We start from the raw sequence: 15,467 nt of genomic DNA on the forward strand, positions 1-15,467 counted from the left end.
GGACGGGAGGCCTCGGGAGAAAGTAAGGGGGAGGGGGGAAGCACCAGAGGGAGATGGAGAACAGGCAGAGTGATGGGCAGAGAGAGAGAGAAAAAAAACAACTAAATTTGTCAGCGATGGGGGTAAGAAGGGGAGGAGGGGCATTAACAGAAATCAATTTTCATGCCATCAGGTTGGAGGCTACCCAGCTGGTATATAAGGTGTTGTTCCTCCAACCTGAGTTTGGATTCATTTTGACAGTAGAGGAGGCCATGGATAGACATATCAGAATGGGAATGGGATGTAGAATTAAAATGTGTGGCCACTGGGAGATCCTGCTTTCTCTGGCGGACCGAGCGTAGGTATTCAGCGAAACGTCTGCGTCCGGTCTCACCAATGTTGACACCCAGGAACTTGAAGCTGCTCACCCTTTCCACTGCCAATCCCTGGATGAGAACTGGTGTGTGTGTGTTCCTTCCTGAAGTCCACAATCGATTCCTTGGCCTTGCTGATGCTGAGCTTGAGGCTGGTGCGACACACCACTCAGCCAGCAGATCCTTCTTACTCCTGCGGTGCCTCTTTCCATCAACGAGATTAACCAAATTCTTCTGTTCCAGGTTAGAGTACACGTGGCTGAAGGGCGCCAGATCCCAGGCATCAACATCAGGCCTGTGGTTAAAGTGACGGCCGCCGGGCAGACAAAGACCACGCGGATCCGGAAAGGCAACAACCCAGTCTTCGATGAGGTGAGGTGCAACCCTCCCCCGTTGAGGGTTGGTGAGGAGCAAGAGTGACATAGGATCAGAACATGTAGAATCCTTGTGGGTAGAGTTAAGATAATGCAAGGGTAAAAAGACCCCGATGGGAGTTATATATAGGCCCCCAGACAGCAGCAGGATGTGGGATATAAACTTCAATGGAAAATAGAAAAGGCGCATCATAAGGAGAGTTCAATATGCAGGTAGATTGGGTAAATCAGGTTGGTGCTGATTCCAAAGAGTGGGAATTCGTAGAATGCCTATATGCTTTAGGCCTACAAGGGGAGAGGCAATTCTAGATTGGGTGTTGTGTAATGAACCAGATTTGATGAGGCAGGTTAAGGTAAAGGAACCCTTAGGAGCCAGAGATCTAATGTGAGAGAATTCATCCTTCAGTTTGAGAGGGAGAAGATAAAGTCTGATGTATCAGTATTATAGTGGAGTGAAGAGAATTACAGAGAATGAGAGAGGTACACGCACAAAATGCTGGAGGAGCTCAGCAGGCCAGGCAGCATCGATGGAAAAGAGTCCAGTTAACGTTTCAGGCTGAGACCCTTCAGAGGACTGGAGAAAAAAGATGAGGAGTCAGAGTTAGAGGGTGGGGGAGAGGAGGGAGAAACACAAGGTGATAGGTGAAACCCGGCGGGGGGGAGGGGTGAAGTAAGGAGCTGGGAAGTTGATTGGTGAAAGAGATACAGGGCTGGAGAAGGGGAATCTAATAGAGAACATCGCATCCCTCTGGTGCTCCTCCCCCTGTTTTCTTTCTTCCATGGCCTTCTGACCTCTCCTATTAGATTCCCCTTCTCCAGCCCTGTATCTCTTTCACCAATCAACTTCCCAGCTCCTTACTTCACCCCTCCCCCCTGCCAGGTTTCACCAATCACCTTGTGTTTCTCCCTCCCCGCTTACCCTCTTACTGACTCCTCAGCTTTTTTTTCCAGTCCTGCTGAAGGATCTCAGCCAGAGACATTGATTGTACTCTTTTCCGTGGATGCTGCCTGGCCTGCTGAGTTACTCCAGCATTTTGTGTGTGTTGCTTGGATTTCCAGCATCTGCAGATTTCCTCTTGTTTGTGGCTTGAGAAAGGAGCTGGCTAAAGTTGATTGAAAGGGGACACTATCAGGGACAACAACAGAACATCAATGGTTGGAATTTCTGGGACTATTTGGATGGCACAGGATTAATACATCCCGAGGAAGAAAGAAGAACTCTATAGTTGGGGGATGGGGGTGGAGGTTGAGGCAACCACGCCTGATAAAAGAACTCAAAGGCACATGAAAAGCTAAAGAGAGGGCATATAATCGAGCAAAAATTAGAGAGAAGTTAGAGGATTGGGAAGCTTTTAAATACCAGCAGAAGACAACCAAAAAAATCATTAGGATAGTAGAGATAGAATATGAAAGTAAGCTAGCCAATAATATTAAAGTAGATTCTAAAAGATTCTTCAGATACATAAAACATAAAAGAGAGGTGAGAGTGGATATCGGACTGCTGGAATATGACACTGGAGAGGTGGTAATGGGGGGCATCAGCCCTCACTATGGAAGACACAAGGGGCAGAAATGTGTGTAGTTATTAAGAAGAAGGTGCTAGGAAGCTGAAAGATCTGAAGGTAGATGTCACCTGGGCCGGATGGAATAAATCCCTGGGTTCTGAAAGAGGTGGCTGAAGAGATTGTGGAGGCATTAGTAATGATCAAATCAAATCAAGTTTAATTGTCATTCAAATCATATATGGATACAGCCGAATGAGACAGCCTTCCTCTGGGGCCATGGTGCAAAAGCATACACGCGCATTCAAAATAGCAAGTAAGGAAGGAAAAAGAACATAGTCACATAAGAAAACACGTTTTTAGTCCAAGACCTTGAGTCACAAGTCCCACAAGTTGATGGTTCCTGCAGTCCAGCCTGTAATACCAGCGATCCAACACTGGAGGGCAGCACTGACAGGAGAGGCTACCCCTAATTGAGCACAGATGCCCTGTTACAATGAAAGCCCGTGGCTTGAGACCTAGTCCTCGCTACAATTGGGGCGAAACTGCTGTCTCGCCGTCTGTCTCACCAGCAAACAACAGAAGCAGGCCTGCAGCAATCAATGTCCAACGCTGGCTTGCGATTGCAAAACTAACGTCCAAGACAGTTACTCACGATTTCACTACACGTCACCTTCCTGCCAACTCGAAGGCACTAATTTTGGTGTCTCCAAGTAGCAGGCAGCAACATGGTCTGTACCCGGGTCAGCTCTTCTGAACCCAATCTGGCTCTTCCTGCAGTCCGACGGCCTGACTCCAATCCTCAGCCTGACAGATCTTTCAAGAATCCCTAGAATCTGGAAAAGTTCCAGAGGACTGGAAAATTGCAAAAGTCACTCCACTCTTTCAGAAGTGAGGGAGGCAGAAGAAAGGAAATTATGGCTCAGTTAGCCTGATTTCAATGTTTGAGAGGATGTCAGAATCCCTTATTAAGGATAAGATTTAGGCTTGCTTGGAGGTACATTGTAAAATAGGCCAAAGTCCATAAGGTTTCCATGAAGGGAAATCTCGTCTGACAATTCTGTTGAAATTCTTTGAGGAAATAGCAGGCAAGAGAGACAAAGGTGAGTTAGTGGATGATTTTTATTTGGATTTTCAAAAGGCCTTTGACAAGGTGCCACACATGAGACTGTTTAACAAGACAAGGGCCCATGGTATTGCAGGAAAGATACACTACCATGGACAGAGCATTGCTGATTGGCAGGAGGAAAAGAATGGGAATAAAGGGGACATACTCTGGTTAGCTGTTGGTGGCAAGTTGTGTTCTGCAGGGGATGATGTTGGGAATGATGTGTCAATGATTTGGATGACAGAATTGATGGCTTTATGGACAATTTTGTGGACAGGGTAAAGACAGGTGAGGGGACAAGTAATATTGAGGAAGTAGAAGAGTCTCTAGAGGGCCATAGAGAGATTGGGAGAATGGGCAAAGAGTAGCAGATGGAATATAGTGTAGGCATGTGTATGGCTATGCAGTTCAGTAGAAAGAATAAAGGCATAGATTATTTTCTAAATTGGGAAAAATTCAAAATTCAGAGGTGCAAAAGGACTTGTGAGTCATTGTGCAGGATTCCCCAAAGGTTAACTTGCAGGTTGAATCAGCGGTAAGCTAGGCAAGTCCAATGTTGGCTTTCATTTTGAGAGGACTAGAATAGTAAATGTAATGCTGAGGCTTAATGAGGCATTGGGCAGTCCACACGTGAAGTACCATGAACGGTTTTTGACCTCTTGTCTAAGAGAGAATATTCTGGCATTGGAGGGGGTCCAGAGGAGGTTCACGAGAATAATCCCGGGAATGAAAGTGTTAGCATATGTAATGGCTCTGGGCTTGTACTCACTGCAGTTCAGAAGAGTGAGTGAGGAATCTCATTGAAGCCTATCTAATATTGAAAGGCATAGATAGAGTGGATGTGGAGAGGATGTTTCCTGTAGTATGTGAGTCTAGGACCAGAGGGCACAGCCTCAGAATAACCATATAACCATATAACAATTACAGCACGGAAACAGGCCATCTTGGCCCTTCTAGTCCGTGCCGACGCTTACACTCACCTAGTCTCACTGACCCGCACTCAGCCCATAACCCTCCATTCCTTTCCTGTCCATATACCTATCCAATTTTTTTTTTAGTGACAATACCGAACCTGCCTCTACCACTTCTACTGGAAGCTCGTTCCACACAGCTACCACTCTCTGAGTAAAGAAATTCCCCCTCATGTTACCCTTAAACTTTTGTCCCCTAACACTCAACTCATGTCCTCTTGTTTGAATCTCCCCTACTCTCAATGGAAAAAGCCTATCCACGTCAACTCTATCTATCCCCCTCATAATTTTAAACACCTCTATCAAGTCCCCCCTCAATCTTCTACGCTCCAAAGAATAAAGACCTAACTTGTTCAACCTTTCCCTATAACTTAGGTGCTGAAACCCAGGTAACATTCTAGTAAATCTTCTCTGTACTTTCTCTATTTTGTGGACATCTTTCCTATAATTTGGTGACCAGAACTGTACACAATACTCCAAATTCGGCCTTACCAATGCCTTGTACAATTTTAACATTACATCCCAACTCCTATACTCAATGCTCTGATTTATAAAGGCCAACATACCAAAAGCTTTCTTCACCACCCTATCCACATGAGATTCCACCTTCAGGGAACTATGCACCATTATTCCTAGATCACTCTGTTCTACTGCATTCTTCAATGCCCTACCATTTTTGAAAACCTACTTCATTATCCACAATGCCACCTACATTAGTATCATCTGCATACTTACTAATCCAATTTACCACCCCATCATCCAGATCATTAATGTATATTACAAACAACATTGGACCCAATACAGATCCCTGAGGCACACCACTAGTCACTGGCCTCCAACCTGACAAACAGTTATCCACCACTACTCTCTGGCATCTCCCATCCAGCCACTGTTGAATCCATAGAGTAGAGAGATGTCCATTCAGAACAGAGATGAGGAGGAATTTCTTTAACCAGAGGGTAGTGAATCTTTGGAATTTATTGTCATGTGTGGCTGGGGAGGCCAAGACATTGAATATAATCAAAGCAAAAGTTGATGGGTTCTTGATTACTGAGGGTGTCAAAGGTTATGGGGAGAAGGCAGGAGAATGAGGTTGAGAGGAATAATAAATCAGCCATGAAGGAATGGCAGGGTAGACTTGATGGGCCAAATGGCTTAATTCTGCTCCTCTGTATAATGGTCTTATTGTTTTAAGAATGTACCAATGGCAGGTCACATCATCAGTTCACGGTCTTCCTTCCATTGAATACCATGGACTACCTCTTGTATTACCATAGAGTCATAGCATCATTGATGGAAACAGGCTCTTTCACCCAGCTGGTCCATGCCAACCAAGATGCCAATCTGAGCTCATCTCATTTCTCCATGTTTGACCCATATCTGTCTAAATCTTTGCTATCCCTTGAGGGGTGGCTTGGTTTGGTGATGTACTTATCACTGTACATTTTCCTGTGGTCTTGGGGAGTTGTCATACCAGTTATGATGGTTAGATCACACTTAACTGTGTGCAGTTCTGGTCATCAAACTATAGGATGGCACCCTGCAGAGGGTGCAGAGGTGATTCACCAGGAATTTGGGTCCTGGTGAACCAGGGACTGCTTTGTTGAGTCCCTCCGCTCCATCCGCCAAAAGCGGAATTTCCATTGGCCAACCATTTTAATTAAGATTTCCATTCCCATTCTGACATGTTGGTCCATGGCATTTTCTTGTGCCAAGATGAGGCCATCCTCACATTGGAGGAACAACACTTTATATTCCGTCTGGGTAGACTCCGAGATGATGGCATGAATTTCGATTTCTTCTTCTGGTAATAAAAAATACCTTCCCCTTTCCCTCTTCTTCTATTCTCCACTCTGGCCTATTACCTCTCCTAGCCTGCCTATCACCTCCCCCAGTGCCCCTCCCTCCCCCCTTTCTCCCATGGTAACACTCTTCTCCTATCAAATTCCTTCCTCTCCAGTCCTTTACCTTTCTCACCCACCTGTGAGAAAACCGGAGAGAACTCACACAGTCATGGGGAGAACATACAAACTCCTTACAGACAGTGGTAGGAATTGAACCAGGATCACTGCCGCTGTAAAACATTGTGCTAACCGCTTTGCTACAATTCTGCGCCGTGGTAATTATTGAGTTTTAGAGGCATTTAGACAGACACCTAACTAGGTAAGGCACAGAAGGATATGGTCCTCATGTGGACAAATAGGATTAGTGTGGATAGACAAAAGGTTGGCATGGACGAGTTGGGCCAAAGGACCTTTCTCTATTCTGTTCACAATCTATGACTCCGTTTACAAGAAACTTCACTTCCATTTGAACATTTCAAGATCTTGTAGGAAAGACTTATGCCCGCATTCTTCAGTCCTGATGAAGGATTTTGGCCAAATATCGACTGTTTATTCATTTCCACAGATGTAGCTTGACCTGCTGAGTTCCTCCGACATTTTGTGTGTGTTGCTCAAATAATTTGCTTTTTTCATTTACTGATCAAAAGATCATCTCTGGACCAAGGTTCTTCAAATGATAAGTTTAGTTTGGGACTTTGTCCTTAGGGAATGAGGTCTCATTCACTAGAAATAAGGCACCTTCAACTTTCTCTCAGTAACACACAGTGAGCACCAGTCTGGGGTTGTAGACTGAACAGACTCAGTGGCCTTCGGTGGACAATTTGCAAAACCTCCCGATGCATTAACCAGTAAATTCTATATTTCCCAACACTGACATAATGTCCTACTGATGCAATGCTTAAGAGACATTGATACAGACATTTGAATAGGCAAGGTATATGACCCTAATGCAAGCAAATGTGATTAATGTAAATGGACAGAAAAGGTTAGCATGAGAGCGATGGGCTGAAGGGCCCATTTCTGAAGCTTTACAATCAATGATTCAGAGTCTCATGTTACAACCAGATGGGATTCATGTGGCTGTGAGCCATTCCACAAAGTCGTTACTCATCATTCCTACAAGTTCATGTTTATTGTCATCTGACTATACATATATACCTCCAAGAGGATCACAACCTTATCTTAGGGTTTGGAGGCTTGCGTGCCTCAATGACCTGGAGAGCTACGTTGGCGGGAGTCAGGGCTTTATGCTTTGGCTCTTGGTAGAGTCACCCATGCCAAATAGGTCAAGGGTAGATGCCAGAGAAAGTCATGTCAGGGCTAACAACACTTACTGGTCAAAAAAAAACTGTTGCAGAAACAGCATTGAAGAAAGACTTCACTGCTGCCCTAAGCACCACTGACATAACAGTCAGTAATTTGTGCATATATACAACCATATAAAACAAAATATTACCACAAATAAGTTAATAAAATATAATCCAGGGTGCATGTAGTGCACAACACAGGTAAACAGTAAACAGCTGGCTGTCTCAGTGATGAGACCTCGGTGGTGACATTAGCCTGAGGGAAGAAGTTGGTACCCAGTCTGACAGTCCTAGTCCTGATGCCCCTGTACCTCTGTCCTGATGGTAGAGGGCCAAAGAGATTGTGGGATGGGTGGTAGGGATCCGCTACAATGATCCAAGTCCTTTGCAATGTTCCCAGACAGAGAGACCCGGTGATCCTCTCGGCAGGTTTTGCTATCCTCTGTAGGGTCTTCCTGCTTTCTGTTCATTTCCTGAAATACTGAGTAAGAACTCTTGATTTCTCTCAGACCCACTTACATTACCGATAATAAAATAACATAAAATAACTGGTGGCAGACACATGCACGCTTACAACTCAGCCACACTTTATTTTACTTGTGCACAGGGAAAACAGTGTGTCCCCTGTCAACACACTGTTCTGAATGCTGAACAGAGAAATGGCATTTTTATACAGAATTGACTAGCAGTTATGGATGTTGACCATTTGGTAAACTGTACATGTTTCAATTCCTTATTTACAAGGACAATCACCATTCACTTTACAGGTGTTAAATGTCAATAGAAACGACAAGCTGCTAACTGATGATACTTTGAAGTTAGTAATGTAATTGTCCCTTATTTGTTTTGTGTGCCTTGGGCCACTGATCTTGTCTCCAGACCCCTGGTGTGCAAAGGGAAGCTTGCTCTTCAATGACCTTTCTCGCCTGGCTGTCCGCACTCTAACCTTGCCTGGATATTACATCAACCCTTGCCTTACTCCACTTCCACACCACAAATAACAATTGACTTAAATTCCACTGCCCAGCATTGCAAATGTTTACAATCCTCAGTGTATAGGGGTCTTTCCTCTACAACCTTTCCTTTAACACCAGCAGACAATAAGCTCATTCATTAACTTCAGGAAGAGGAGCAGTACACATGCTCCCATCTACATTGTCAGTGCTGAGATTGAAAGGGTTGAGTGCTTCAGGTTCCAGGCAATTCCCACCAATAGCCTGTCCTGTTCCAGTCACTTTGATGTCGGTGCCAAGAAATCTCACCAACACCTCTTCTTCCTCAGGAGCGTTTGTAAATTTGGTATATCTCCATCGACCCTCACCAGTTCTTACCGATACAGCACAGAAAGCATTCTGTCTGGATGCATCACGGCTTGGTAAGGCAACGGCTCTGCAGGCGACTCCAACAAAATGCCGTGGGCTCAGCACATCACCGAAACCAGCCTCTCCCCCATGGACTCTGTCTACACTTCCTGCTGCTTCAGTAGAGTAGCCAGTATAATCACTCTGGATACTCTCTCTCCACCTCAGGCAGAAGATATAAGAGCCAACAAGCCGATGCCACCAGCCTGAAGGATAGTTTCTGCCCAACTGTTATAAGATTATTAAATAATTCCATAATATGATAAGTTAGATTCTTGATCTTACATCTTACAGTTTACCTGCAGAATACTTTGTCTGTAACTGTCACACTCAATTACACATTGTTATTGTTTTACCCGCTTTTACCTCAATGCACTGTGTGATAATCTCATCAGTATGCAACACAAGCTTTTCAAAGTTCAAAGTCAATTTAATACCATAGTATATATATGTCATCATATACAACCCTGAGATTCATCTTTCTTGTGGGCATACTCAGTAAATCTATAGAATAATAACCATAACAGAATCAATGAAAGACCATACTAACTTGGGCATTCAACCAGTGTGCAAAAAAACACCAAACTATGCAATAAATAAATGTTTATAAATAATAATAAATAAGCAATAAATATTGGGATTTATTACCTCACCATCCAGACATGCCCTCTTCTTGTTGTTACCATCAAAGAGGAGGTACAGGAACCTAAAGGCAAACACTCAGTGTTTCAGGACCAGGTTCTTTCTCCAGCATGAGATTTCCAAATGGACAACGAACCCATGAACGCTACCTCACTACTTTTTATTTTTATTTTTGCACTGGCATATGCCGGTGATATTAAACCTGATTCTGAACATGAAATGAACAGTCCTTGAAAGTGAGTCCAAAGGTTGTGTAACATTTCAATAATGGGGCCAGTGAAGTTGAGTGAAATTATTCCCTCTGGTTCAGGAGCCTGAATTCCACAGATTCACCACCCTCTGGCTAAAGAAATTCCCCCTCAGTCTCCTTTGTTCTAAAGGGATGTCCTTGTATTCTGAGGCTGTGCCTTTTGGTCCTAGCTAACCCGCTATAGGAAACATCTTCTCCACATCATCTTTGTCTTGGACTTCAATATTCGATAGGCTTCTATGAGATTTCCTCTCATTTTAAGTTCCAGCAAGCACAAGTCCAGAGCCATCAAATACACTTAATGTGTTAATCTTTTGTTCCAATGAAATGTGAAGCCTGCTGGTAATTGGGATTAGTACTGACTGGTACTAATGATGCTGTAAGACTCAGTCACTGTATGACTCAACTCCAGAGAATCTTCTGACCCAATCATGAGTAACTGTATATTTACAGAGCAGCTGTTCCAAAACACAATTAAGGAAACATCTTGCAGGAGCAAGAGTATACCCTTCTAGTAGTTTCTCCCCACTTTCCCTGCTCTCTTTTCATCCCCCATCCTGGCTCCCCTCTGAACTCTTCTCCTCCCCTGCCCATCACCTCCCTCTGGTGCCCCATCTCCTTCCCTTTCTCCTATGGTACATTCTCTCCTCCTATCAGATTTTTTTTCCTTCAGCCCTTTACCTTTTCTACCTATCATCTCCCAGCTTCTTACTTCATCCCTTGCCTCCTTCAACCACCTCCCTTTTCCCTCACCTGGTTTCACCTGCCAGCTGGTACACCTTCCCCACCCTCTACGTTTCTATTCTGGCCTCTGCCGCTTTCCTTTCCAGTCCTGATGAAGGGTCTCAGCCCAAATGTCGAATCTTTATTGCTCTTCATAGATGCTGCCTGATCTGATGAGTTCTTCCAGCATTTTGTGTGTATACCCTTGGAACCTATCTCAACATTTCTTTCCTTTGATTGGAACCAATCTTTCCTTTCACTTAGTCCTGACGAAGGGTCTCGGCCCGAAACGTCAACAGCGCTTCTCCCTATAGATGCTGCCTGGCCCGTTGCGTTCCACCAGCATTTTGTGTGTGTTACTTGAATTTCCAGCATCTGCAGATTTCCTCGTGTCAACATTTCAGTACTGTCATGGTTACCTGGATACCATATTCCCATTCTCCCCATACCTGTTTTGTCTAGAAAGCCATTTGCCTTCATCTTAAATATGCTAAGACCCTTGGCTTCCTGGGATGGAGAATTATAATTCCACTACCCTCTACTGAAGTCGTTTGTAAATTGGTCTGAAGGTGGAGTGGCATGGCAGTGTAGCTATTAGCGAAATGCTTTTACAGCACCAGTCACGGGCAGCCCGGGTTCAATTCCCACCACTGTCTGTAAGGGGTTTGTACATTCTCCCTGCGACCGTGTGGGTTTCCTCCCACATCCCAAAGACGTACGGGTTAGTAGGTTAATTGGTCACGTGGGTGTAATTGGATGGTGCAGGCTCATTGAGCTGGAAGAGTCCGTTATCGTGCTGTATCTCTAAGTAAAAGTGACAATGACAAAAACGCACACTCAGTGTTTCAGGAACAACTTCTTCCCCTCCGCCATCAGATTTCTGAATGGACCATGAACACTACCTCATTACTTTTGCTCACTTTTTGTACTACTTGATTAATTTAATTTTTAATATATATTTCTTATTGTGTAATAATAATATATATTTAACATATGTTTATTATAATTTATAGTTTTTAATGTATTGTTCTCTACTGCAAAACAAATTTCACAACATATATCAGAGATATTAAGACTGATTCTGATTCTGATTTTGTTATTGTCACAACTACCTAGATACAGTCAAAAACTTGTATACTGTTCGTACAGATCAAATCATTACACAGTGCATTGATCTAGAGCACAGTGAAACACTAACAGAATGCAGGATAAAGGGTTACAGTTAGAAAGCGCAGGCAGACATTAAGGTGTGAGATCGTAATGAGGTGGATTGTTATCAAGTTTATCAGATTGTATGAGGAACTATTCAATAGTCTCATGATAGCAGGATAGAATGTGTCCTTGAGCCAGCTGCTACATGTTTTCAGGCTTTTGTATCTTCTGTCCGATGGGCGGGGGAGAAGAGAGAATAATTGGGAAGGGTGGGGTCTTTGATTATGCTGGCTGTAATTTATCACCAGTTGAACGACACACTGCATTTGCACTGTAATTGCTAATGGGAAGAGCTCCACACAATGTCTGCATTGCGTTGTCACTGTGTAAGGACACTTCCTGTCTCTCTGGCTCTGCAATACAATTCACCAGGTGAGCTTTTGGCTCATTGGCCTTCATACATCAAAATACTGACCACAGGAGTTGGGATGTTATGTTGAAGTTCAAAGTTCAAGGTGAATTTATTATCAAAGTACATATATGTCACCATTATACAGCCCTGGGGTTCATGTTCTTGTGAACATATTCAATAAATAACAGAATCAATGAAAGACCACACCAACTCAGTGTAGAACCAGTGTGCAAAGGACAACAAACTGTGCAAATGCAAAAAGAAAGTAACAATAATAAATACCTAAATGAACAATAAATATCGAGAACATGAGATGAAGAAAGTGAGTCTAGGTTGAGGGAACAGTTCAGTGTTGGGGTGAGTGAATTTATCCCCATTGGTTCAAGAGCCTGATGGTTGAAGGGTAGAAACTGTTCCTGAACCTGGTTTTGTGAGTCCTGAGGCTCCAGTACTTTCTTCCTGATGGCAGTAGTGAGAAGAGAGCATGGCCTTGGTGGTGGGAGGTACCTAATGGCAGATGGGGTTTATCTGTGTAGATGTGCTCATTGGCGGGAAGGGCTTTACCTGTGATGGGCTGGGCCCTATCCACAACAGCTCAGATCCCTGGAAAAAGGCATGCAAATTGAAATGCCAAAGCAGCTTGATTGTACCAACAAGCCCAGCCAATTGTTCCCAACAGGATGAGCAAATAATTCCAAATCCATCCATCAGCTTAGTCTCCCAACCATCATCAACCATGCACCTCTGCCTCCTACTCCCACTCAGAGTTCAAAGTAAATTTTATTATCAAAGTACATAGAGAACATAGAACATTACAGCACCATATAGGCATTTGGTCCACGATGTTGTGCCAACCTTTGAACCAACCCCAGAATCAATCTTCCCTCCCACATAGCCCTCCATTTTTTTCATCCATGTGCCTATCTAAGAGTTTTTTAAATGTCGCCAATGCGTCTACCTCTAATGGTAGGGCATTCTTCACTCTCTGTGTAAAAAACCTACTTCTGACATCCCCCCCTACACTTTTGTCTAATCATCTTAAAATTATGCCCTCTTGTATTAGCCATTTCTACCCTGGGGAAAAAGATCTCTTTTTTTTGTTGCCACGTACTACCTTGAGATTTATTTTCTTGCAAGCATTTAGTGGGAAAATAAAGAAATATAATTAAACCTTTTAACAATGAGTGTGAAAATAAAGACAAATCGTGCAAATAAAAACCAGACTGAGAACATGAGATATAAAGATTCCTTGAAAGAAAGAATCAGTTCAGAGTCGAGGTGAGTGAAGTTGTCCACACTGGTTCAGGACACAAAAAACTGTTTGTGAACCTGGAGGTGTAGGACCAAAGGTTCTCTGGAGTGAACCCATTGTTCACTATGTACTAAACAAGATACAAGCTCTGCTGCTATTGTGCAACACAGACCACTAACAATCTCTTCCTGCTCTTCACAGACTTTTTTCTTCAACTTCTACGACACTCCATCTGAACTTTTTGATGAGCCAATATTCATCATGGTGAGTGCTGTTGTATAAAGGAAACTCTTTGCTGAATCTGCGTGGTCTCTGTGTGTGATGGGCTGATGTAAACAGAGTCTCACATTGTTTCTGACTCTGAGCCTCGCAATATGTAATGGGACAGAGTCGAGGGAGCTTCATTTGGTGTCTGATCCCTGTATTGTGTGATCGGACAGTATAGAGGGAGCTTCACTCCGTGTCTGACCCCGGGAGTGTGTGATGGGACAGTGTGGAGGGAGTTTCACTCTGTGTCTGACCCCGGGAGTGTGTGATGGGACAGTGTGGAGGGAGCTTCACTCTGTGTCTGACCCCGGGAGTGTGTGATGGGACAGTGTGGAGGGAGCTTCACTCAGTGTCTGACCTCAGGACTGTGTGATAGGACAGTGTGGAGGGAGCTTCACTCTGTGTCTGACCCCGGGAGTGTGTGATGGGACAGTGTGGAGGGAGCTTCACTCTGTGTCTGACCCTGGGAGTGTGTGATGGGACAGTGTGGAGGGAGCTTCACTCAGTGTCTGACCTCAGGACTGTGTGATAGGACAGTGTGGAGGGAGCTTCACTCTGTGTCTGACCCCGGGAGTGTGTGATGGGACAGTGTGGAGGGAGCTTCACTCTGTGTCTGACCCCGGGAGTGTGTGATGGGACAGTGTAGAGGGAGCTTCACTCAGTGTCTGACCTCAGGAATGTGTGATAGGACAGTGTGGAGGGAGCTTCACTCTGTGTCTGACCCTGGGAGTGTGTGATAGGACAGTGTGGAGGGAGCTTCACTCTGTGTCTGACCCCGGGAGTGTGTGATGGGACAGTGTAGAGGGAGCTTCACTCTGTGTCTGACCCCGGGAGTGTGTAATGGGACAGTGTGGAGGGAGCTTCACTCTGTGTCTGATCCTGGGAGTGTGTTGTGCAACAGTGTGGAGGGAGCTTCACCCTGGTCTCGTCTCATTTGGCAGAGGGTCCATCCGCCACGAACACACTGAGTGTCTGTAATATTTCTTCTTGTTGATCCGTGTGGAGGAGCTTTTCAAAAGGATCCCACATCTTCCACAGTTGGATGATCTGTGTTACTGTGAGGAACACGTCATTGGTCTGAGTTGAGAGGATCTCCCCCACAACTGGCCTAGGCAAAGCTAGGCCCCTCAGCCTGCTTTCAACGATAACAAATCAGAATGTCTCCATGCTCTCTCCGGCAATGCAGCATCCTTGACACATTCTCTGCCCCAGTTATAGGGAAAGGTTGAATGGCTTTGGACTTTATTCCCTGGAGTGTAGGAGTATGAGGTTTATAAAATTATCAAGGGTAAAGTTAGGGTAAATGCAAGCAGGCTTTTTCCACTGAGATTGGGTGAGATGGGAACTAGAGGTCATGCGTTAGGGGTGAAATATAGAACATTGAAAGGATGAAAGGTGGGAACCTGAAGGGGAACATTTTAACTCTGTTTAAAGTTCAAATTTAGTATCAAAGTATGTGTAGTGGATTATGGTTAATTGCGCCGCCAGTTAATCGGGACAGCCACGTATTTGGGACAACTCTTAAAGAACAAAAATTATTGGAGAAAATAGCTTGGATTCCCGTCAATTTTTTTGAACAATATGCTGCTTAATTGGGACAGAGGACTTAGCAAACAGTAGTCGTGTGCACTTGTGTGGCCGTTAGACGCTACACCACAATTAGAACAGTTTAAAATCAGTGTCAGTTGTATGTGTTTATGTTCAAAAAGAAGTGATTTTTGTCACTGATAGTTGGTAAGTAATAAGCAGCAAGACAATTCAGAACTGTTTCACTTACTGCAGTTTCAAGCATTCAGGCTTGGAAACGTCAGGAATGGCCGGTAGTGAAAATTAAATAATTTCACCTGCTTCAACAAGTTAGAAACTACGAAGAATTTGAAGATGATCAACAATCATCTTGAATGTTAGAAGGAAAATGAAGTTTTGGAGGATGAATTGTCAAAAACATT

General features: G+C 44.1%; 1 protein-coding gene across 1 annotated transcript in view; it reads left to right on the forward strand.

Moving 5' to 3' along the window:
- LOC140726118 (dysferlin-like) overlaps positions 1–15,467 on the forward strand; it is a 388,334-nt gene that overhangs the window by 110,650 nt on the left and 262,217 nt on the right. Inside the window, 2 exon segments of the mRNA XM_073042070.1 lie at positions 597–725; positions 13,453–13,515. Of these exon segments, the coding sequence (XP_072898171.1) occupies positions 597–725; positions 13,453–13,515 (192 nt within the window).

This window comes from Hemitrygon akajei, chromosome 4, assembly GCF_048418815.1.
Source record: "Hemitrygon akajei chromosome 4, sHemAka1.3, whole genome shotgun sequence".
In the NCBI taxonomy this organism is placed as follows: domain Eukaryota; kingdom Metazoa; phylum Chordata; class Chondrichthyes; order Myliobatiformes; family Dasyatidae; genus Hemitrygon; species Hemitrygon akajei.